This window comes from Suricata suricatta, chromosome 5, assembly GCF_006229205.1.
Source record: "Suricata suricatta isolate VVHF042 chromosome 5, meerkat_22Aug2017_6uvM2_HiC, whole genome shotgun sequence".
NCBI classification, from domain to species: domain Eukaryota; kingdom Metazoa; phylum Chordata; class Mammalia; order Carnivora; family Herpestidae; genus Suricata; species Suricata suricatta.
In genome coordinates this window covers 153,071,094-153,095,847 of record NC_043704.1, presented here as the reverse complement: position 1 = coordinate 153,095,847, position 24,754 = coordinate 153,071,094, and the positions used below count along the sequence as shown (strand labels likewise).

General features: G+C 48.9%; 1 protein-coding gene across 1 annotated transcript in view; it reads right to left on the bottom strand.

The window, feature by feature from the left end:
• The window catches only part of SCN10A (sodium voltage-gated channel alpha subunit 10), a 93,000-nt gene that overhangs the window by 12,774 nt on the left and 55,472 nt on the right, over positions 1-24,754 (bottom strand). Inside the window, 9 exon segments of the mRNA XM_029940880.1 lie at positions 745-798; positions 1,536-1,820; positions 3,387-3,509; positions 7,650-7,823; positions 11,069-11,223; positions 12,198-12,321; positions 13,928-14,068; positions 15,408-15,851; positions 17,341-17,700. Coding sequence (XP_029796740.1) covers positions 745-798; positions 1,536-1,820; positions 3,387-3,509; positions 7,650-7,823; positions 11,069-11,223; positions 12,198-12,321; positions 13,928-14,068; positions 15,408-15,851; positions 17,341-17,700 — 1,860 coding nt within the window.

Below are 24,754 nucleotides of genomic sequence, written 5' to 3'. Positions count from 1 at the left end.
CCAGGAAGCAGGAGTGTGGGGGGGGGCAGGTTAAGCAGAAGAAAAGTTGGTGAAGGGAGTGTTGTTAAGCAGACCATCACTGGGGGACAACTGGCACTTCATCCTGTTGGGGTTCTCCAACAAACTGTGTGGGACACACCTCAGAATTTTACCTCTAAGGGACAGGGAAGCTGGGACATTTATCTACAGACTCCCCAAACTTATCTGTGGGAGTTCGAACCCCTGTGGACATTCGAAACCCGCCCTCGGGGGGAAGGGTTGCTGAGCAAGCTGTAAGGCACTGAAGAAAGTCAAGTCTCAGATAGAGAATCAGGAACGTAGCCCACAAGTGAACTCAAGAGGCAGTTGAGGGGATCTGGGGCAGGGCGTCGGCACTGTCTTTCCCCAGCAGCACCCGTCTCCTCCACCTGGAGGGTGTGACAGTACCCTTGTTCTCGCCACCACCCCGTTCCTGCCTCTGCCCAAGAGTGCCCTGATACACAGTCCTGGAGTGGTAAGCTGATACTTCCCTCAGCAGTGAGCAGAAGAGCTGCAAAAGCACGGGCAGTGTGCCTGGTAGGGGAACAGGTGAGGTTGGCTTAGCCATTCAATAGAGGGCCAGCTGGACGCTGCTCCAGGGAGGGCCAGGGCCAGGCTGGGGACTGCCTCTTCTGGTACCCAGCCACCCTCATTCCGTTTCAAATAGACTGATGTGAGTGGGATCCACGGAGGGGCAGGCAGCAGTCACGGGAGGCTGAGACTCACATCTCGGGCATCAACAGCTGCATACATGATGTCCATCCAGCCTTTAAAGGTTGCCTGGAAACAAGAGGCAGAGGCCACTCAGTGTCTGCCCATCGTCTACACTGAACTCTGTTTTGATTCACTTATTTGTCTGTCTTTCTCATAGAGCATGGGCCCCCTGGAGCCAGTTCTCTCCGTGTGCCAGGGCTAAGCACAGTGCCTGGCACACCACAGCTACTCAGGGATTAGTTGTTGAATACATAATGGTGCCATGCAGGAAGGTGTGGGTAACCGTGTGACAAATACATAAGTAATTGCATCAACACTTGACTGAATGGAGGACTGAGTGAACAAGAGGACTGAGGGAACAAAGTATGAATGCATGAATGAATGGAAGTGTAAATGTGCTTATCTCTCATCACCGTCATCACTGTCTATCATTACAATAGACGTGCAATATAACTTATTACCATCTAGGAGGGGATATGCAGTGGAAGACTGAACGGGGGGCTCTATCATGTCTATTTTGTATAAGTAGTGAATTCCAAGTCATCAGCTGATACAGTCCCATTGCAGGTGCATCCCTTGATTCTATTCTTCCATCCCACACTTTTCTAGTTGCACCACTGTGACTTTGAATTAATTGGTGAGGTCCATTAACCTCATGCTAGTCTGTAGGAATGGGGAGTGACCTTAGCTCACACTGAGTGCTACTCCTTGCAAAGTCTCTACATAGCATCTTCTGGAAGACCCCAGACCCTCCACCTTATCAAGCAGCCAAAGGAAGAAACATGATTGATCTCAGGACTCACCACCTGCAGAAGTGCGAGGTAACCCATTGCAACATTATCAAAGTTGACCTTCATGTTGACCCAGAAGAAGCTGCCAGTGTGGTTCTGATTTTTACAGTCAGACATGTTATTCACGATAGACAAAGGCACAAGAGAAAGGTACTCATTGGTTTTGTTGACGCACCGCCCAAACTTCCCAGCAAAGAAGTTCACGCCCATGATGCTGAAGATGAGCCAGAAGATGAGGCAGACGAGCAGGACGTTCATGATGGAGGGGATGGCGCCCACCAGGGCGTCGACCACCACCTGGGGGGAATGTAAAAGGATCTGGAACATTTCTTGGTGGCTCCTACTTGTGTCTACACTCACTCAGTCTGCTTCAAGACCAGTGGCTTTTGGAAGCAGAAAGAGAAGTGAGTTAATTAGGGCAATAATTCAGACTCAGAAGACTGAGAGGCTCTTAGCTGAAGATGGGCTTAGATCTTCTCCCTAAACTTTGTTCCACAGGTTTTAGGATGTTTCCCCAGGACTGAGAAGATGAGTGAACTTACACACATGCTCATATAAGGGCGTGAATGTGTGTGTTGTGCTTGCACATACAGACTTCTAGGGCCTTGCTTTGTTCTTCTTAAACACAATTTAAAAGAGCTTTAACAAATACAGTTTAAGGTAGGCTGCAGTCAAGAATCAGTGAAAACAATATTCACAAACTTGCTTATTTGTAAAGCAGCAACCTAGAGATAAAATAAAATAAACTTCAGGGGCACCTGGGTGGTTCAGTCCGTTAAGCGTCCAACTTTGGCTCAGGTCATGATCTCTCGGTTCATGGGTCTGAGCCCTGCATTGGGCTCTGTGCTGATAGCTCAGAGCTTGGAGCCTGCTGCAGATTCTGTGTCTCCTCTCTCTGCCCCTCCCCCTCTTGTTCTCTCTCTCTCTCTCTCTCTCTCTCTCTCAAACATAAATAAAATAGAATAGAACAAAATAAAATAAATTTCAAACTATTCAATTGCAAGCTCCTAGTTTTTGTAAAGATACAAATGAATTTTTAAGGTCTACTTTTTTTTTTTTAACAGAAGATTCCATGCTAATAAATGTAGAAGAAATGATAAAAAAAAAAAAAAGTCTACTTTTGTTTTTGAAAACAGGATGTCTTCAAGTGGTGGAAGAAAGTGGTGGGAGAAAGCAAAACCTCACTCTCAGTACCTGGAGCCTTTTGTAATTATTAGGAAGAGGAGAGGACAAATAAGGGTCCCTTGTCCTCCCCCTCCGCCCCCCCCCCCATAATTCAAAGGTTTGGTTTGTGAGTATTCCATTGTGAGGAAGCCAGTGAGGGCAAGGTGGAGGTGACAGCAATGGGTGAGGAAAGGAGTGGATGAAAGGGAAGAATCCATAGGAACGACCCCATGACTACACTGGGTGGGACAGGATGCTTTCCGGTGGGTGGTGGCCATGGTGCTGAACCAATGGTGCCACCACATTTAAATGGAGTGTCAGAGGAAAGGCTCATTTGTCTTGGAAAGATGAAGAGTTTGGAGTGTTCCGAAATATTGGCAATAAGGACAAGAGGCAGATGGAGAGATGGAGGTGAAAAATGTTGAGGCAGGATCACTTCACTAAGAGCAGGAGGGGTGAGTCTGGGTGCTGATGGATGCGATATTTGAGGTGAGAAGGAAAGAGAGCTCACAAAGGGACGTGAAGGAGAACCAGAGTATTAGCACATGATAGCACCACCGAAGTCACAGCAGAGGAGGTGAAGACCCAGAGCCCACCTGTGGGGGTGGGCCCAGAGTTCAGGGTCAGGGGCATGGAAGGCATGATGGACCAGGGGGTACTGAAAGCTGCAGACCAGAGTGGTCTGGAGGTAGGTCTTACCCGCATGCCTTCAAATCGAGACAGAGCCCGCAGGGGCCTCAGGGCACGGAGGGTTCGAAGGGCTTTGATGGAGGCCACGTCAGAATACTGCAGGATCTTCGCTACAAGGCTTGTCAGGGAGATCTGAGTGCAGGCAGAGAACAAAAGCATTACTCTAGGTTCCGGAAGTTCCCGGAAAAAGGAGACAGGAAATCCCTCCTATCCTCTACTCTGTCCAAGTCGTATCCTGGCTCCCATCTTACTCTGAACTCCAGTGAAAGGTCTGGAGAGACTTCAATCTCTTCCCCTTTATTAAAGATTTCATTCATCACTTTCCTGAACCTCTGAGAAAAAGTCTTGCACACCATGACCCTGTGATTTGTAGATTTGTAGGTGGTCAAGCTCCCTGTATATTATCTTCCCTTTCCCTAGAGGCACCAGTCAGGCTCCAACAGCCTTGAAACTCTATTTTCAGAGACTTGGAGAGATGATGTCCTTTCATGGGGGTTATGCTGAGAGTCTATTTTGAAGTGAGTCCCAGGTGTATTTGCTCATTAAAGTGGAACGGAAAGAGTCCTGGTCTGGCTGGGGTCTAATTCTCTCTCAACCCCTGATTCTTTTTGTGGCCTTGGGTCAGTGCCTGACTAGTCCGGGTCATACCTTCACCCCAGTCAGAGTAAGGGTGTGCCATGGTCCATGAAATTCAGGTTTGATGATGGCTGAGATATAATAACTGGGTTGTGACTCCCTATTTGGTCTGCCAGCTTTTCACTTTTTTAGAGCGTTGACCAAGTACTACAAAGGACACAAATGAATGTGGACAAATGATCACACCTTCCAGGATCTTTGAAGGTGCTAGGGTGGCACCATATGCATAGGCTTGAGCTTGCCAGAGACTGGGTTCCAGTCTTGAAAGACCCCAACTGCACCATGACTGGGGGGCTGAATTCAGGCTTGGGAACTAGGTGGGGATGTACGCCAGACCTTCAGAAAGGAAGGGGTTTACATGTGAGTTCCATAGAGCCTCAAGCACTGTCTATTCTTTGAATAAGTAGCTTCTTCTACCAGGACAAAAACTGGAATGGAAAGGACCCCTTTCTTCTTCCGTGCAAGGCTCCAAACACCAGCAGGTGGCATCCAGCGGTCTGGCTGACAAAGGGTAGGCAGGTTTGGGTCCAATTTCATGCTGAACCCTATTCAGTTTTTTTTTTTTCTCAGCCCCCCTGGGAAGGCTGCCTCATGTGCAAAATCTATAGTTGGAGCAACCAAGATCTGGGGTCTCTTCATCAAAACTCTCCATCCCAGCCCACCATCACTCCCACTGCTTAGGCCACTAGCTTCACAACTGGTCTCTAGGATTGCATCCATTTCATCCATTCTCCACTGCAAATTTGATTATAATCATGTGTGTCTCTGCCTCCCAAGGTTTACTGGTACTTTATTACCCTCAGGTTAAGTTCCAGACTCCTGAGCTATAGACTACTCTTTTAGTCATGGTTCACCTATATATTCTACCCAAATAAGATTGGTTCCTAAATGTACCTGTGTCTGTGCCTTTGCTTAGATTCATCCTTTAATTAAGATTGGCTTCCCCTAGTCTTCTTTGCATTTCAGTGCTCCTGACCATTTTAAGCCATACATCTACTGTCACTTCCTACATGAAGTCTTCCCAACTACCCCACCCCCACAGGCTCATGTCTCTGTGTCCCTAAGACACGAATTATTTCCAGCAGTGCTTACCTCACCTCCTTAATAGTATTATTTCTCTCTGTGTGTCTTATCTGCTGGAAGATTATAGAGTAAACTCCTGGAGATAGGGAGTTCTTATTTCTTGGCCTCTGTATCTCCCAGAGCCCTTCATGAGACAATCCTATATTCAGTAGTCATAAATAAACATTTGATAAATTGAAGAAAAGACAGAAGCATGTTGGGATGGATGAGAGGAAGGAGAGAAAGAAGGATGGATGGAAGATGGAAGGATGGTTGGATATGAAAAATGGATTAAAGGACACAAAGATGGATAGGATAGATATTTGATGATTGGTCAAATATCTCAGTCAGTTGAGTGTCCGGCTTTGGCTCAGGTCATAATCTCATGGTTCATGGGTTTGAGCCTAACGTCAGGCTCTGTGCTGACAGCTCAGAGCCTGGAGCCTATCTTCAGATTCTGTGTCTCCCTCTTTCTCTGACCCTCCCCTGAACACACAGTCTCTCTCTCTCTCTCTCTCTCTCTCTCTCTCAAAAATAAATAAAAAAGAAAATTATAAAAAATAAAAAAATTTAAAAAGGATACAAAGATGGATAGGATAGATATTTGAAGGGAAGGATGGAAGAAAGAAGAAAGGATAACTATGGAAGCATAGAATAGTTGATGGATGGGATGGATGAAGGGAGCAGAATGGATGGTTAGGTAATTGATAGTTGATGGGAAGAGAGAGTTGGATACAATACGTCAGTGAAAGAGGTTAGAGAGTGGATGGAAGATTGATTGGTTGGATGGGGGACCGTAGGGAAAAGGGGTGAATGGACGGATGGGCGGATGGGTGGAAAGAAGGAAGCGTAGGTGTGTGGTTAAAAGAAGGGGAAGGTGAATAGGGGAATGCTTGTATCAAAAGTGCATGGATGCGTGAATAGAAGGTTAGAGGTTGAACAGTCAGATAGAAAGGTGAATCAAAAGATAGAAAGATAGAAGGATTAAGGGCCAGTTGATAGATAAAAGAAAGGTTAGGATGAACGCATGGGCAGAAAAGAAGAAAGAAAGAAGTATGAGAATAGACGGAACAAGGGAGAGGACTGACAGAAGATAAACGGAAGCAGTCGAGGTAAATGGGTGTTGGGAAGAGTGGAAAAAGGAAAGGCAAATGGATGGACAGATGGAAGGAGGGATGTATGAAAGGAAGGATGGACGGTCAGAAGGAAGAATTAGGAGAAGGATGGATGGAATGAGTGGGTGACCATTGAAAGTGGGGGCTGCTTAAACTAGTGTAGAGAAGAGTGACTGTGCTCCTAACAAAGGTGGGAAGCCAGTAAAACCCTTTTCCTTCATCTATGAATAATTATTTTATATGCATAAAGTTACCACCCATGACTCAGATTCTGGGCCTCGTAGCTAATCCCCACGGCACTGCGTCCTGATGCTGCCAGCATGCTGGCATCAGGAAAGATGAGAATTGAGTGCACAGACCTGCTGTGGGGGACCTGCCAGCACAGGAGGCTGGACAGAATGTTCTGTACTGGACCCCGTCCAGCTTCAGGAGGCAAGCACCAAATACAGACACAGTTCCTGACACCTCTGACGTGCAGACCTTGGTGCTGGTGGCTACTGGAATGTGGGAGGCAGAGACATACACAGCACGTGTCTCCCCCTGCCTTAGGGACCCTGAGCTGGGCTGCAGTGAGCCAACAACGCAGGCAGCCGACCGGCAAAGCCAAGAGGGCAAAGGTCGGGACAGAGATAGAGAATTGTGTTATTAAAGATGAGGGACAGATCGCTCCTGGTGTTGGGGGGCCAAGAGGGCTCTTAGGGGATCTCACTGAGAATGGTCCCCTCACAGCTTTGAGGGGACATAGGTCTATCATATGGGAGGCCCTTGGTCACCCCTCTGATGCAGGGGTTAGCGGCCACAGGTTAGCATGAGTCTGAACACATGAGCTTCCTGCTCAGCACCTCTCCAAAGGGACCCTTTGTCTCTTTTAGTGCCAGTGGGGAGAAGCCGGGGGGGGGGGGAGGGCGGACAGGCTCAGTGGTTCTCAATCTGGCTGCTCACACACTGGACGTGGTCAGGACCTTTTACAAGATACTGATGTCTGGACTGCACCCAGGAGCAGGGAGCTCTGACTCTCTGGGAGTAGTAGCATTTGTTCGTTGCATTTCTAAGAGTTTCCCAGGGGATTCTGAGGCCCACTGAGTCAGCAGGAGGGAAGATTCTCCATGCTGTGTGGTCCCCAGCTCCCCTCGGTCCAGAAGCCCTGTCAGGGGATGCAAGGGCATAAGACCCCTGAGAGCCACCTGTGTCGTCTTGCTTTGGACATAAAATACAGAGGGCAGGAAGTGGTCTTTCTGGATGGAGACCTAGGAGCTGGGAACTGAGCCCCACCGCTGTGCCAGAATCATCTGTCTGATCTAACCATCCACTGGAGTGTAAGGCTATTCTTGGATGCCTTGCTAAGTGCTCAGGACTTTGGAGTGGCCTGTGAAGAGAGGCCGCACGCCTCCTTTGGTTACGTGCGGCCCTCCGTCACAGGTGAGGGCGCCAATCCCACACGTGCCAGTGAGCCACTCACGTTCACGATGAGGAAGTCCAGCCAGCACCAGGCGCTGGTGAAGTACTTCCGGAAGCCGTAGGCCACCCACTTGAGCAGCATTTCGAACACAAAGATAAATGTGAACACCCTGTCAGTGTATTCCAGCAAGGCCTTCACCGTGGGCTTCTGGTCAAGGTAATAGTCTTCAAAGGCCTGGAAGGAAGAATGAACGGGGGCAGAATGGTAGGCCGTCCGGACCCACAGCCCCGGAGCCCGGTGACAGGGAAGGGCCCAGCCCGTCTTGCCCTCAGCCCCGGGCAGGGCTTCGGGAACCGGCTCGTCCATATCATTTTGATTTCTCTGCTTGGGGTGGGTGTGGGGGGGCTGGTGACATAGTGGAAAAGACCCTGTGACAGATAAACCAGGACCCCCTAGAACCGACAGAGCATGCAGCCTGGCTTAGCCTGTGCAGGGACGCTGAAAGCCAAGGAGAAAGGAAACCTTCTCAAACTGGGGCTTGGAAGTGAACCAAAGGGATCCTAATGGCGTCTTGGTTTAAAAATAAAAGCATCAAAGGATGTTCACAGGTAGTTCACAAAAATGAAAGTAAGAGTCATCGATGAACCTCTGAAAAAGAATGTTCTATTTCACTGGTAATTAAGGAAATTCAAACGAAACGATGTTGTTTTTCTCTTACCAGACTGGGGAAGATAAGAAAGGACTGGGGTGAGGCCACCGTGGCCGTGGCCGTGGGGGGTGGCTCCTCTCATACCTGTCTGGGGGCTGGGATCCGGTTCGGTCTTCGGGGAGGCCAATTTAGCAATGGAGTCAAAGGTTTCAGAGACCCAGCAATGCTCCCTTCAAGAATTTAGCCTAAAGGGGCGCCTGGGTGGCTCAGTGAGTTGAGTGTCTGACTTCGGCTCAGGTCATGATCTCGCTGTTTGTGAGTTTGAGCCCCACATTGGGCTCTGTGCTGACAGCTCAGGGCCTGGAGCCTGCATCAGATTCTGTGTCTTCCTCTTTCTCTGCCCTTCCCCTGCTCATGCTCTGTCTCTCTCTCTCTCTCTCAAAAATAAATAAACATTAAACAAGAAGAATTTGTCCTAAGGGCACGAGGTGTTATTGGTCCAAGGGGCCAGGGTGCCCATCTCCCAATTGCTGTGAGGTCGGCTACTAGGACAGAACAGCGGCTGGATGCCCCCTTTCCTGAGGGCCTCCGTGGGCTGAGGGGGCCGGCCTCAGCCTGCAGGAGTGCCTGCGACATCTGCAGGCAGCCACAGCCAGTGACTGTCCCCTTTGCATCAAGGTGGGGACAGCTCTGTGACAGCCTTGATGCGTCATCGCTCCCGTGGGATCAGGCTGAGGCCGGACCTCGTGGGAGCCTCTTCGCTCCTGTCTCCCTGCCTCCTCCTGGGCTTCACCCGGGAGCGCCCTCCAAGGCTGCTTGTGCAAGAACCCCTGCTTCCGGTCTGCTTCTAACCGGATCCAAGACGGGGAAGAAGCCAATGTCTTCCGAGGAGTCTACACAGGCGAGTCAGCGCTTATTAGACGTAAACACAGGGATTATTTAAGTAAACAGTGGCATGTTCCGTGATGGAATGCACTGTGGCCACGAAGTCAGAGAGTAGGAGTCTATTTACTGGAGAATTTACTGAGAAATTACAGAATGCATAAATGTGGTTTCAGTTTTGTAATATTTATGCATAATATGCATAAGAACGATGCGAAGGAAGTATACCAAAATGTTTTCAAAGTGAGATTCTCTTTGAGTGATAGGAAAATGGGTGATATTTTTTCTTTTGCATTTTCCCATAATTTCCGAGGTTGTTTCTTTTTTTTTTTTTTGCACTTTACTTTGTCAGATGAAAACTTGTGTTATTTTTTTTTTTTTAAGTACTCAAAGTAAAAGCATAAGGAAGACTAAATTTGGTGCCAGCCTGTTCAGTCCGTTGGGGGAAGGAGATGGGGAGGTGAGGGCCCGGCAGCTGGTGCAGGATCCGCGCTCCCTGCCGGGAGAAGGAGGGCAGCTGGGGTGAGCGGGGAAGGAGAACAGGAAGAGGGAAGGGGCAGAGGAGCGTGGAGCCGAGAAACGAGGAGAGAAGGCCCGCGGGGGAAAGACTGGGGCCAGGAGGGAATGAGGAAAGCACTGTGTCAACAGCAAATGTGACCATTGTCTTCATCAGGGAAGACAGGAGAGAGGGAAGGGTAGGGGGAGTCACTGCTCTGCCCCCCCCCCAGCCCTGCAATGTGGGCTGGGCCCCAGCGCTCTACAGAGATGACTCTAGCAGTGGACAATCGCCACCCTGTGGCACTTCCAGTGCTGCCACACCCTCCCCCGTGGTGGCAGAGTGGCCCTGTTCTGGGGACTCTCCTTCTTCCCGGTGCCATTGCCCGCCTCATTATCTGTCTCCTAGCCATCATGTCTTCTCACCTGCCTTTGCTCCTCCCCAAGGCTGCGCCACACGCTCGGTGGTTTTGGCACCCTTCCTGGGAAGTCTGGCATTTAAGTAGGTGCCCACATATCCAACAGATTCTTTTAGGGAGTAAATGACACACAGAGAGCAAAAGAAGTGAAAATGCTCGGAACCATGAGTCAAGAGAGACGGGCTCTCGTCCTCCTTTGGCTAATTAGCTGCGCCCTGTTGTGTCTTTGGCTGTGACTTCCTCATCCATAGGTGCAGACAACAGGGGTTGATGAGTCCCTTCCTGTGTCTACAACGACCTCGGTCCATCGGGAAGGTTAGTTGAGGTTGTGCAGAGACATGAGACCACACTGTCAGAGGCATCCTTCCCAGGCCTGCAAAGCTGGGCTTCCAACCAGGGGCTTAAGAAGCCTAACTCAGAATTCCTGCCTTAGGAATTCCCCAGAATCTCTGTGTGAGTCAGGCCTTCTCCGGACCAGCGGCATTAGTTTCTCCTGGAGCTTGTTGGAAATGCAAGTTCTCGGGCCTCACCCCAGATCTGATTCAGAATCTGCCTCTGGACCAGCCTTCCCGGTAATTCCATCTGGAGAAGGGCTGACTGAGCATTGGAGGGGAGCTTTGAACAGGTAACAGTACTTGCAAATGGCTTCAACTTGCAAGATAGAGAAGGATGGCCCTCTTGGTACCGGGCCTTCAGAGAAGGCCAGCGTCTGGGGAGCCCCGGGGCGGAGAAAGCCAGGGGCTTGGGGAACCAATGAGGACAAAGGGAGGTTTTGTGACTGACAAGCCGGGTGACTGTGGACAAGTGCCTCAAGCCCTCTGAGAGGCCGTTGCCCCATCTATGAAGTGGGGCGCACGCCCTTGCGGCCAAAGGGCATGACCTGGGCCCTTGGGGATCCACACCGCCCAGCTGCTGAGAGGGGCTGGGTGCGGGGCTGCCGGCTCCACCAGCCACAGCTCGGGGCTTCGGGCTAGGACCCCGCGACAGTGACAGACGCCCCCGGGGGTCCGGGGGAGGGACCCCGCCCCCCTCACCAGCGCTCCGCTGCTGAGCAGGATCATGAAGATGATGAAGCTCTCGAACCAGCTGTGCTCCACGATGCGGTAGCACGTCTTGCGCACCTGCCAGCCCGCAGCCCATGGAGCCCTTCCGGCGTCCACTGCGCAGCAGGGACAGTGGCGGATGCAGCCTGCGGGGAGAGGTTGACCGATGGCGAGTGAGGTCCGCCTGGGTCAGGAGGAGCATTCCGCTCCGGCCCCGCTGAGAAGCCACTCTGCTGGGAAACCCGGTTCCCCTGCTCGGGAAAGGAATTCTTTCCTGAATCAGAGACACAGCGGCCTCTCAGCCTCTCGATCCTGCCCTTTGGGGGTTCCTCCCCGACTATTGTCCTTCTTGGAAAGGACACTGGTGAGCCCTGCCCTATGCCCACCCACGTCTGGAAGGCGATGAGCCGCGGGGTCCGGCCTGGTGCTTTGCCCTGAGCCTGTGCTCACCTGAGGGGCCCCCACACGGCCTGGGTCCAGCATCGTGCGGAACTCGAAACTCAGCAAAGTGCTGTTGTTTCTGAATTTACGCATTTTTCTATTATCGAAGCCACAATTACTTTCATGGTATGAACTATACACATAGACCCACTTACTGCACATGCACCTACTGAGAACACAGCTGCGTCCCTGCGCCAAGCACTGAGGGAAAGGAAGAGGAAGACGCGTTTTCTGTCTCCAGCACCACAGAGGGTGCGTTCAGGGGATACAACTGTGGATATTTTTTCTCCCTTTAAGAGTCCCACAAAAGATAGAGGGACACAGATGTGGCATGGCCCTCCTCTGGGTCGATTATGCCCCCGAACAAGACTGTTTACCTTTTTCTAGCTCAGGAGGGCAGGTTTATAATCCAGCGAGGTGTTTGGAAGGCGGTGAGGAGGGCCCGGCACCAGTGGCCGTAATCTGACGTGGCACCGCTGGGCTGCTGTGAGCTGTGGCGTCCGTGTCCGATGCTGGCCCCTCAAACGTGGGGACCAGGCAGCGGGGAGCCCTGTCTGTCTGTCTCCTACAGACCCCAGGCCGGAGCCGTGGGCACACAGGTGCTCGGAGGAGAGTGTGTGGGACCGGATTCTGGCCCTAATTCATGCCCACAGGAGGACGCGGGTGGCGGCTGCTTTACCTTCTGTGAAGCAGTCGTCCGGCTCTTCGAGGTCATCGGCCAGCTCGGGGATCTTCCTGAGGATCTCCTCGGGGTCCAGGCAGTCCGCCGTGCTGCCCTCCGAGGGGCTCATGTCCTCCACCCCCTGCAGGGCGGAAGCCCGGGGGCAGTGAGCTCTGAGGGGCCCAGTGAGTCTGCACCGGTCTGCCCCGCCAGGGGCGCCCAGATGCAGGGGGAGCCCCTCAGGGCTGGACGCACCACAGCGTCCCTCGTGTGTTTGGTGCCTTGCCAGGTGAAGCCCAGAACAGTGGTGCTCTCTGTGGAGCCCAGAGGTTAGCTGCGTGAGGGTCTAAACCTCCAGGCCGCTGATGGCGTGCTGGCGAGGGCCGAGACTCGGTGATTACACCCATAAACACTCTGGGCATTGACTGGGCTTGAATATTTAATCACGGAGCGAGCCTGCAGGGGCCAGGCTGCCCCTCTGGGCAGCGCCAACCCTGTAATGTCTCCAGATGAATTCAATTAGGAGCCGAAGCGGCTCTCCTATTAGTAAACCCGATAGCTTGGCTAATGGACTCAAATGGTGGGGTGGGTCCCCATCTGTCACGGCCAGGCCCTTCCCTGCCTGGCCAGGGTCGTGGACAAAAAAAAACCCAAACCCAAACCCAAACCGACACCCAGCAGCTGTGTGCTGAAAACACTGAGTAGGAAAAACCCAGCCCGGGGAATTCTTAGAATGCTCTGGAGGAAGCACAGTGCAGCCCTCACCCAGCAGGAGCCAAGTGGCTCACCGGGGCCTCCCTGCCCCCTCTCAGCCCACCTTCTTATCTTTCCCTGCTGTGGTCAGCCTTGCCCAGGGGCTTGACATTCCTCAGGCTAAAGGGCTTGATAACTTTGGCCATGAATGATGTCTTCCTTATCTTTGCACAGCCGGAGGCCTGTCACGCCCTGTGCTCAGTGGCTAGGTGACAAGTTAAGTTTCTAAATTCAATGCAGTGGTTTTAAGGACGCTAAATCTTTCTAGATACCGCTTCCCTGCAGCTCGATTTCTTCAAAGATTTGTAACGAAAAACCATCAAGTTTCTTTTTGCCTCTTATAATACATTCCTAACCCCTGGCGTCGCTTCCTGCTCGGTCTACATAAGGCTGTCAGTACACTGCTCACTGCAGACAGCCTCTCCAGAGCACCAGATTGTTTTTGGCTGGAAAACAGGATGTGGACAAAAGAAAGTGGGGGCGGGGGGAGTCACAGGGAAGACTTCGTCACCCACGAGCAACTCTGACTTTCTATCTGCTGGCTCAGAAAGGCGCTCTCTCTGTGTCTTGTCTTTTGTTCCCTTTTTTCTTGGCTGTCATTTTCTGGGCACTTATTCCGTTTCAGGCAAAATCGACACACTTGCCAAGCAGCATCTCCTTTAAGCCTCAGACGAACCCGACCAGGTCAGCATTACGGTTCAGTTCCATAGATGAAGACAAGGAGACTCAGGGAAGTTGAGGTTTGGGTCCTTGTCACCACCCGCCCCTCCCCGCCCCCTGCCCTTCCAACTTGTGGAACCTTGCTCTGAAAATAGTGCTCACCAGCCCGGAGGTTAGGACAGACCTCAACAATTCTCAGGATGAAACGTGCGCTCCCTTGGTTGAGAGCAGTCTGGCATACCACTTCCCCGCAGCTCCCCCGGCTCAGCCCCTGTCCCCCTACCAGCCAGCGTCTGGCAGGCTGATCAACCTCTCCCGGCAGCTCACATACCTACCTCTGCGGGGGCCTGGGCAGCAGACTCGTCTTTCTGCTTCTCACCCACGTGTGGAACCAGACCCTCAGAGGACGTTTCAGAACCTGGGCTCCTGGGTGCCATGTGGTCCTCCCATCTCCCGGCTTGCTGCGGCTGCTCCTGCTGGTGAGAGACAGTCCCATCTGGGTGCCCGTGCCCACCCCCAGCTGGCCACTGCTCAATCTGAAGAGATCTGGCACCTCACAGTCTGCCAGAGCTAAGCGCCTCATATACGCAACATACATACATACACACTTGTGTGCCGTGAGCATGGAGTCTCTATATCCGGATCCTGGCTCCATTACTTACAAGCTATGTGACCTTAGGCAACTAAACTTAACCTGTCTGATCTTCATTTTCCCACCTGCAAAATTGAGAAGGCAAGATCAACTTCACTCAGGGATCATGATAACTAAATATGTGAATGCTTGTAAAACACTTTGCATGAAGTGCTTGGCTCAATGGATGTTGGCCATAACCATTATTTCTTGTCCAGACGTCAGAGTGGCAGTGGACGTGGCCATGTGAAGTCCCCCAAGAACCCAGAGTCACTGAAAATGCCAGCGTCTCTGAGTGGAGACAGCCATCACAGAGTTCATGTCCTTTATTCTGGGGATGGTGACACCCTGCCCTCAGCTGTCACCCATACAAAGGCATGTAAAATATGGCAGCTGATAACAGCACTGCTGGGACACAAGAGAAGTGACAGCTGCAGGGGAAGAAGGCTATGGAAGAGCAGCGGACTCGAAGCACAGCTGTCTGAGGCCACTCGGTGGCCTGGCCGGCAACCTTCTGTGTCCCCAAGCCCCATGGGGATCCCTGCCTTCCCACATCGTCGGAAGTGCATACCCTGAGTCACTGAGAAGAAGCTAATAGAGCTGATATGTCAGTTAAGGCAGTAGGGAATTGTGCAAAGTATTTAAAAATATATATTACTAAAAGGCTTAAATGTGCTTTAAATTCTTTGGTGCCAAAAGGAACAAGTGTCATTTCCCTGTGACATCCTTTGTTGGGAAAAGCTGGATAAGTGAGTCACACAATGATCAGGAGCTTCTGCTGAAGATGGGGGAGTATTGCTCTTGGACAAAGTCTGTTCTTAGAGGAATCTCCTTCGTACCTGAGGCACAGAGGCGGCTGGGCAAGGAAAACGGGGTGATTTGTGTGAAAGACAATCCCAAGCACCATGAAGCGGCCTGGGGCTAAAGTGCTGCCCAGTGCTTGCCTGGGGACTTCTGATCCTTTTTTCCAGGCCCTGCTCAAATACCACCTTCCCCAGAAAGCTTGGCATGGATTTTGCTTCCTGAAATCAAGTGCTTCTATGCTTGGCTTGTTCAGTGCTTATCAAGGCTGTGCCAATCCTGATGTTGGAAAACCTCCTTATTATAATTTCCTTCTTGTCCCTGTCACTCCATCCTGAGCCCCCTCCCTACTTCCTGAGGCTTTCCCATGGGAGAACTCTCACCTGCCCTTGAGGGATCACTTCCTGCTGGGAGCTCCAAGCATCCTCCTCACCATCTTCCTCACCATCCTCCTCCAAGTCATCGAGGTCAGATTCACCCTCAGCAATGGGCACAGAGACCCACACACTGGGATTGGTGATGAAGTCACTGTGGTTGTCCCTGGGGCCTCTGGGCTCTGGGAGCCCTGCAGGGCTCCCTATGGCTGCATCGGCAGCAATGTGGTTCTCAGCTTTGGCACTAGAGAGCGGGAGTTTCACCACCAGCTGGGGCTCTGCCTTGGGCCTTCTGCTGAAGAAGCTGCAAAGGACCTTCTTGGTGCAATGGCCGAATGACTGGACCCGTGCCAGAGCTGTCTGCAAGTTGTTTACTTCCCCGTCTTCATCTGGAGCTGTGAGATTGTCAGCGCTGAAGGAGTTCAGCAGCAGGGCGATGAACAGATTGAGCACCTGGAGAGAAGAAGTGGAACCAAAGATGGTCAGCTAAGGAGCGGAACCCCTCCATGGCCACAGCTTGGCAGCCAGACTGCAGGATGGCCACACCTGCGCCTCACCTGACCTCATGCTTTCCCTCTTGGGGGAATGGACATCCGATGGGAGCTTTGGGGATGTCCCGAATGACTTATGCAGACAAGGCTTAGAAGCACATTCTCCACCATGGAGGAGGATCACCCCTCCTGACCCAAGGGACATTCAGAGACAGCGTAGAGGAGCATGAGTGGGTCTTCCCTGGGACCATGGTCATCTGCTAAAGTCCTGGGTTTGGGGATCCTCAATGGGATCCTGGGCAATCTCCTCACTGCTTCCAACTTCATGGTCTTCACCCACGAGCGTGAGTGTGAACAGGGAGTGGATGTGAAGAGGAAATGATGTGAAAGTGCTTAGAGAGGTAAACTTCCTGCCTGAGGGTTAGGGCTCTGCAGGGATGGTGAGCTCAGCCTGGAAGAAAGGATTCTCAGCCAGCCTCCAGCTTGGGAATCGGGGGGAAAAGGCATCTCTGCCTCCACAATCTGGGTGGGAAAGACTTTGAAGAGCCTGGATTTGTTGTTTTGTCTCTCTTGGTTTGGCTTTCTTGTGTCTATAAAACTCTTACAGGGAAAGAATCCAAATTGTTTACTTCCAGGGCTGTAAGAAAGGCTTTTGGGAGTCCGCATGCTCCCCTACAGCCAGCACCGGGCAGCAAGGGTGCCCAGGACCACAGTGGGTGGGGGAAAGCTGGGGGCGACCAGCCAGGCTGGGACAGAGACAGGAAGGTGCTGGGGCCAACTGACAGGAAGTTCTCCGGGGGGATCCCCCAGACGTGGGCGTGGATTTTGTTACTGACATGGTGGCATTGGATGTGGTCCATGACCCAGCTTCTCTCTTTCATCCTGCCTCCGCACGCCGGCCTTCCTGCTCCTAGCTAGGACGTGTGTCGCTTAGAGAAATCAGTCAGCTCTCACTCCCTTGGAGAAAATTATCTTCTGACACCCGCTGGAGCGGGGAAGGAAATTTTTCTTCAATAACTAATAGTTAACATTTGCTGAGCTCCTGTTGTGGCCCAGACACGGCACCAGGCAATTTTTCATATGTCATCTCCTGTAATTTAATTCCCCTGGTAAGCCTATGAGTAAGCACTATTTTCTTGGTTTTAAGGAAATTGAAGCCTAAGGAGACTGTGTCTTGGGCTGGGTCATCCAGCCTTCCTTGTGGTGGAGCTGGGGAGTGCCAGGCGGGTCTCTCCATCCCTACCCTACGCACTCAGTCAAGCAAGTCAGGCAGCCTCCGAAGGGACAGTTCTTAAAATGTGCCCACACATGACTTTGCAAAGTTTGAAGACTTTGCAGCCAAGGAGGCGTCATGGGGGAATGAAATGTGCAATGTCAAAGCTTTTTAGGATAACCCAGAAGTCTCCTCTATTGCCCCTGAAATGATGCCCCCAGAGAGGCTCAGCACTCACCACCAGGTTCCCCAGCACCATCACTGTTAGGAAGAGAATGAGGCAAATGGATTTCTGGCCGACCTCCATGCAGATCCACATGTTCTCAATCCACTCTCCGCACAGGATCCGGAAGACGATGAGGAAGGAGTGGAAGAAGTCGTGCATGTGCCAGCGCGGCCACTCTTCATCGGGCGCAGAGATGTTGTGTCGGTTGTCACGGTAGTTGTCCCCGAGGAGCTGCTTGCCAACCAGAGCGAAGACGAAGACAATGATGGCCAGGATGATGGTGAGGTTCCCCAGTGCCCCCACCGAGTTCCCGATGATCTTGATGAGCGTGTTCAGGGTTGGCCAGGACTTGGCCAGCTTGAAGACCCGCAGCTGCGGAGAAACAGAGACTGTGTCGGGTCCTGGCTGCTGTTCTCATCGCCTAGCATCTCAAGTCTTGACACGAGGAAAACCACAAGGCAGCTTATTTCATGGATGCGGGTGCTTCCAGGAAGCTGCTTTTAGAGACTTTTCTTTCTGTCATAAGTCACTCAAAAATATCAATAGCCTTCTTTGATCTTTATATATCAACAAATGTTAGCAAGTTTTATACGTGGGGTGGTGGTCTTGCCATTCATACTCTATTCTGTAGCCACGGGCTTCCTGAACCTTGGCCTATTCTTTGGGAGTGCAGTGGGGGTATGATGGAGATCACAAATAAGTGAGAATGGCCCACCTAAAAAAATTTTTTTTTAACATTTATTCATTTTTGAGAGGCAGAGAGACAGGTGTAAGCAGGAGAGGGACAGAGAGAGACACAGAATCTGAAACAGGCTCCAGGCTTTGAGCTGTCAGCAAGAGCCTGACGTGGGGCTTGAACTCACAGACCATGAGATCATGACCTGAGCTGAGTCAGATGCTTAACTGACTGAGCCACCCAGATGCCCCTGAGAATGGCTCACTTTTGACCTGAAGAAATGTTAGCCTTCTGCAGGTAGGTCTGGACCCACTGCATTCGAGGGGTATTGGTGGACTGTATCTTAGGGCATTTCTCATCTTGGGGTCATCGACAGTCAGCCACAGACAGCTGCCCTCACCTGTGAAACTCAAGAATATGACTTCACAGACTCAGCATTCATATATTTATTTAGTTGACCTACCAAACCACTCATGTCATTGAATGCCAGCCACACATGTGCATGGCACTGTGTGAACCTCTGGGCATATGGACAGAGGTATGTGGGCTCCTGCCCTCATGGAACTAATATTAGGCTCAGTTACAAAGACTAGGCAAAGATGCAAAAGTCCTTCATTGTAAGCCCAAACATGCTAAGTCCCAGAAGAGAGCATAAACACTATGCAAAAAAGTGTCTAAACATTTAGGGGTGCCTGGGTGGCTTAGTCAGTTTAGTGTCAGACTTCAGCTCAGGTCATGATCTCATGATCTCATGGTTTGTGAGTTTGAGTCCTGCACCGGGCTCTCTGCTGTCAGTGTGGAGCCTGCTTCAGATCTTTGGTCCCCCTCTCTGCTCCTCCCTGCTCTCTTTCTCAAAAATAAATAAACATTAAAAAAAAGATGTCTAAGCATTAAAAGAGTACATTTGTGTGGTTCTCTAATTTGTTGGAAAGAAGTATCTGGGTTCAGCGGTCATGGGGACTGGAGCACCTACTAAAAGCCTGGCTCTGGCTGAGGGGCTAAAACCCAGCGCTGAACAGAGCAGTGCGATGGTTCTACCGGCCACACGGCAAGAAGTCCCAAGGAAGTTCCACACCCACTTCTCTATGCGATGGGGGAGGCGGGTGCTGCTCTATGCTCACCTTAGACCTAACCTGGAAGTGATTCTCCTCATCCTGGGAGCAGAGCTTAAAACACAAGTTCTGTTGACTAAACATAGAGGTAGGAAGTAAGTGCAAATAAACACTGAGCGTTGGGAACGAGATGGAGCCCGTTTGCAGAGGGCATTGGGCGAACACCAAGTTTCCCTAGCAACACGACTGCTACAGGCTTCCCCTGTCACAGTAAACTCTGGAAAAGTGCGAAGGCAGACGCTGGAGTGGGAACCTGACGCCACCCACCACACCGCTGAGCTGTGTGGGGCATAGACGGGGACAGTGAGGGACACGTGGGTGTGTCCACTGACACATGAGCAAAAGGACCAGGTGTTGACTCTTGCCTTAATCAAATATGTCTAAGTTTCCATCGGTCCTTAACTAGTTGGGGTGGTGGTAGAGAGTTTAGAAATTAATATTAGAGTCCAGTTAGGCAGCAATTTTTGTCCATCATTAAGCTTATGTGAAACTGTAAGCAAATTGTGTGTGGTCCTCTATGAATTCTTCTGTAGTCTTTATAGAGGGCAAGAAAACAAGATCTTTTTACTTGCTGTTCCAGAGATATCTGGGCTTGGGGGTCCAGTTAGCTGTCAGTCAACGCACATTTACAGAGTGCGTGGTGGAGACCCCTGAACGAGCTGGCTGGCTCGTGGTGGTTCCTAGAACAAGTGATTCCTGGGACCCTCACCTCCACCCCCCTGCAGCTGCTCTCTGCACACTTTGGCCAGCTTAGCAATACATCAAAAAGAATTTCTTTATGATATCACATATTTATAATCTGTTTCTTTTAAATGCTGTGGAATATTGCTTCACATTTAATTACCCATTTCTTTAGTTTATCTCATAATTAATATAAAAACTTCTCATTAGTGTGGCGGGGGGACTGGAAGGAAATAAATTAGGTTGGTAACCTGGACATATTTGTATGGAAATATATCCCAATATTTTGAATCTCAGAGTTAAAGTTGTCTATATATTTCCAACTTACTTTAATGAAGATGCTTTACTTTTAGAATAGAATGAAAAGTAAGTCTAAAGATAAGTCTGCCTTCTACCAAGGAGGTTACCCCTTGGCGATGAAATAGGGCTTGTGATAAATATCAGCAGACAGGGTAATATATTGGGTCCCCTTCGGGTTCACCTTTCCATCAAAAAGTTACTAAAAGTGTTGGATAATAAAATCTAAGATGCATTGATGATCTATCAATAAAGTAAGTAAGTTCTTCAGCCAAAAACGAAATAAACATGGGATCTCAGATATATAAACAGACTGTTGAAGCTAACTTTTTCTCTGAAGACATTGCAAAACTGAGTGAATCTGGGACAGGTTTTAATGGTCTCATGAGGTATGGAGGGCAGGAAACATATCTCAGGGCTGTCTATGGTAGAAGATCTAACAGGAATCTCTCCCCCCTTTAAGACCAGATCCCAAAGAGCCATAACTTTCATGTAAGGACAAACCAGAAACAAATGCAGGAAAATGAAATGTCTGGTGTCAGATATGAAGCAGAGGAGGGGAAACTGATGCTGAGAATGTGGACCCCCAGAGTGGCACTCACACAGGGTTTTAGCTAGAATTCATACTACTTAGTTATTTCAAGCTGAGAATTCGATTTAGAGCAACCCTACAAAGTGCCTTGCAGAAATGGATGCAAATACTTTTTGAAGAAACCAGCCTACCCCCCGGGTCTCAAAGCACCCCCATCAAAAGTGTCTAACGTTGCAGTAAAACAAATACATAAATAATGAGGCATCACGAGTGAATGAGCTCTGGCATGTGCATGTGGAAACTGTCATTCAATTTCTTTAGGTAATATAATTATTAGCCAGATGACAGTATAATTAGATATAATATGCTTAAAGACGTAAAGCACAAACTGGAAGATATGTGCAGAGAACAAGAAACTATAAATAATAAGTTTTGAAAAATAAGTAAATGGAACCTCTAGAGGTGAAGACTCTAACCCAACATAAAGAAAACTCTATGATGAGTTTCACGTCAGATGTGATATAGTTTGGGAAAGAATTAATGCATTCCAGCTACAACAGAAGAAATGATCCAGAACGTAGCCCAGAAAGACATAGGTGGAAAATATCAAAGAGGCGTAGGAACACTGAGAAGAGAGCGGGAAAGTGTAACGTACGTCTAGTCGAAGTCCAAGAGAAGAAAAAGAATAGAGCCAAGGCTAGAACTTTCCAAAACTGAAGTTAAGCACAAATCTATACATTCAAGAGGTCAAAGAATCCTAAGCATTAGAAATAAAAAGATAAACCCATACCTAGACACATGCTAATGAGATTACAGAACAGTAAAGACAAAGAGAAGATTTTAAAAGCATCCAGAGAGGAAAGAAAACAGTTAAATTGAAAGCTGGCTGCCCATCAGCAACCAAGAGGTCAGAACACTCTGGAATAATATCTTCGATGAACTGAGAGAAAGAACTGTCAACTAGAATTTTACATCCATTAGAAATTTCTCTTAAAGACAAGGGCAGACTGGATGGTAAATTTCAGATAAACAAACCCGAGAAAAGTTACTGCCAGAAGACACTCAAAGAAATTCCAAAATATCTACTGCAGGCAGCAGGAAAGTGATCCCAGAAGGAAAGTATTATTTGCACGAATGTAAAAAGAACAAGCCTGAGTGTGAATCTGGATACGGCAATAATGTCTCATGGGGCATAGCAGAGACTGGCTGCATGGTCACCATTCACGTCTTCTCATCTCAGACACAAAAGGAGACGGCTTTCCAGGTTTACTTGCGAATAGTTGAGGTCGTTAGTGGATTCTGGCTGGTGTACTGCAGATGCAGACGGAAGTAGCGCACACCCCTGTCAGGCGTAGCCGTGAAACACCATGCACATTCTCATCCCCTCTCACGCTCACGTAGAGGCCACTCGTTGAAGATGGTGACATCACACCGTCCTGGATCCCTGAGTCACTCCTTGGAGCAGCCACTCCAGGAGCGTTTCCCAACGGGCTCTAAATATGTTGTGAAACAGAAACCTCTATTATGGTAACTACAGACACAGAGATTTTCTCCCTAGCTGGTGGGCTTATCTTGAGTAGTGTAGAAATAGGTACATCAAAAAGAGCCATCACCATTTCAAGACATCTGATGTGTGGCACTGGCTTAGTGGTCTTGTCATGGACAAAAAAGAAACCGGAAGCTTGGAAAGTGCTGATCCGTGTTGCAATGGCAGAACTGCTGCCTGCAATAATTCTGGGGCAGGTCCTGAGCCTAGGGGCCAGCATCCCTAAGGGAAGGGTTTATAAAACAGAACCTTAGTATTGTGGGCCACCTGCAATTGGTTACATTTGTCAAGAGGTAACACGAAAGAGACGAACTTGGAGAATATTGGCTGATTAATAAGAAACAGAAATAGAATACAGATGTTTAGAGGCTTGAAACTTTAGGAAAGTACACTGCTTTACATCCCAATCCACTAACAATAGGATCAAGCCTTAAGTATTGAAGACCAACTAAAGTTTTCAATGAAATAAAGCAAATAGTAGCAAAGATTATACTGATGGCGTAGCCACCATTTGAGAGCTACAAGCGGAGACAGAAAGACACGGAGATGAGAAAGCAAAGAAATAACAGGGAATTGTGAACTTTGTCAAAGTCAGCCCTATGGGGGTGCCGCACACAGAGGTCTGAGGCCATCTAAGGTTTGAGGGATTTGCTCCTCAAAAGAAAACATGAGCCCTGACTGAAAAAGCCTTTGACTGTTTAAAACTGAAAACAAGCGTTGGCCATCTTTCCATGAGCAGGAGGCAAGCTTTGAAGATTGTACAGACTTTCCTCAGGTGTGGCAACATGACTTCTTAATTCTTTTTTTTTTTTTTTTTTTTGGTTTACTTTTTTTTTGACAGAGAGAGAGGGCACAAGTGAGCAGGGGTGGTCAGAGAGAAAGGGAGACTGAGAATCCCAAGCAGGCTCTGGGCTGTCAGAGCTTGAACTTGAACTCAGGAAACTGGGAGATCATGACCTGAGCCAAAATCAAGAGTCAGACGCTTAGCGGACCAAGGCACCCAGGCATCCCACGGACATCACTCCTTAAAGGAGTTCGACCTGGAGCTGACTGGCTTGTGTCAGACTATGACACGAGTGAGGACTAAACCTTTACTGGGCGAAGCTTTGGAGTTTTGGGGGTTGTTTGCCCACTCATCGATTTTATAATTGATCAAGTCACATAACTTTTTTAAACAAGATTAAAATAAAATACTTAACAGTAAGTTGGGAATGCCAACTTATTACCGATTAAGTCATGTAGCTTTTTAAACACAAGGTAAAGTGAAAATGCTTAGCGCAGTGTTAAGTTGGGAAGAGGCCATGAGTGAAAAGTGATCTTGGAAAATAAAGGTTTCCGCTAACTTTTGACTTTATTTATGTAATTTCTAAGGTAACCACTCGAAGAATAAAAACAGAGTAGTTTTCAAACCAACAAAGGAGGAAAATGGAACAGGAAATAAAAACAGTTCAAAATAAATCCAGAACTGTGTGTGTGCGTGTGTGTGTGCATGAGAGAGAGAGAGAGAGAGAGAGAGAGAGAGAGAACAAAGTACCAAGACAGATGAAGTAAATAGAAAACACAAAATATAACTATAGACACAAATCCAAACATATCAGTATTCACAATAAAGTAAGTGGGCTAAATGTTTTGGTTAAAAGATGAAGATTGGATTGTCAGAACTAAGTAAGAATCCCAAATCTGACTGGGCGCTATTTATAAGATACATAGAAAAACCCTAAAGATATATAAAAGTTGTAAGTAAAAGGGTAGGTATAGATACATCTTTCAAATTCGAAACCAAAAGAAAACAGGGTTAGTTAATTAATGTGAGGCAGAAGAGACTTTTTAAGGCAAAAAGCATTTTGAGGGAGAAAGAAGGTCAGTTCTTACTGATAAGAGTTTCCCTTTACAGGGAAGATATAACAACTTAAAATATGTATGCATTTAATAACACAGCCTCAAGATAGAACCATAAGGAGAAACAGACCATGCCATAATCATAGTGGGAGATATTTTTATACACTACCATCTCAGTAATTGCTAGAACAGGCAGATAAAAATAAGCAGGGATTCGGAATATTTGGACCACACAATGAACTTTCTCTACCCCATGGATATACACAGAGTATCTTACCCTATAACTGCAGAAGACACCTTTTCAAGTGAATAAGGGACATTTTCAACATGCTGGGCCTAGAGAAAAGTACAATAAATTTCAAAGCATTAAACACGTAGTGTATGTTCTCTGACAATAATAGAATTAAGCTAGAACTCGATGGCATAGAGATAACCAGAAATTAAGAACTGAGCTTCTAATTAACCTTTGAGTCAAAGAATAAATCAAACTTGAAATTAGAAAATACTTAGAAGCCAACGATAAGGAACGTTCTGCGTAATAAGGCAGTTCTTAGAAGGAAATGAAGTCTTCGATGAATATATTGGAAAGGAAAATAGGTTGAAAATTCCATCTTAAGAAGTTAGAAAGTCTGGAGGCCAGAGGATGCAGTGAAGGTAAGACGCAGGATTCCTCGAAGTAGAAAACATCAACACAGGAGAAGAGATGACAAACTAAACCTGGGTTCTTTGAAGAGTCTAAACTG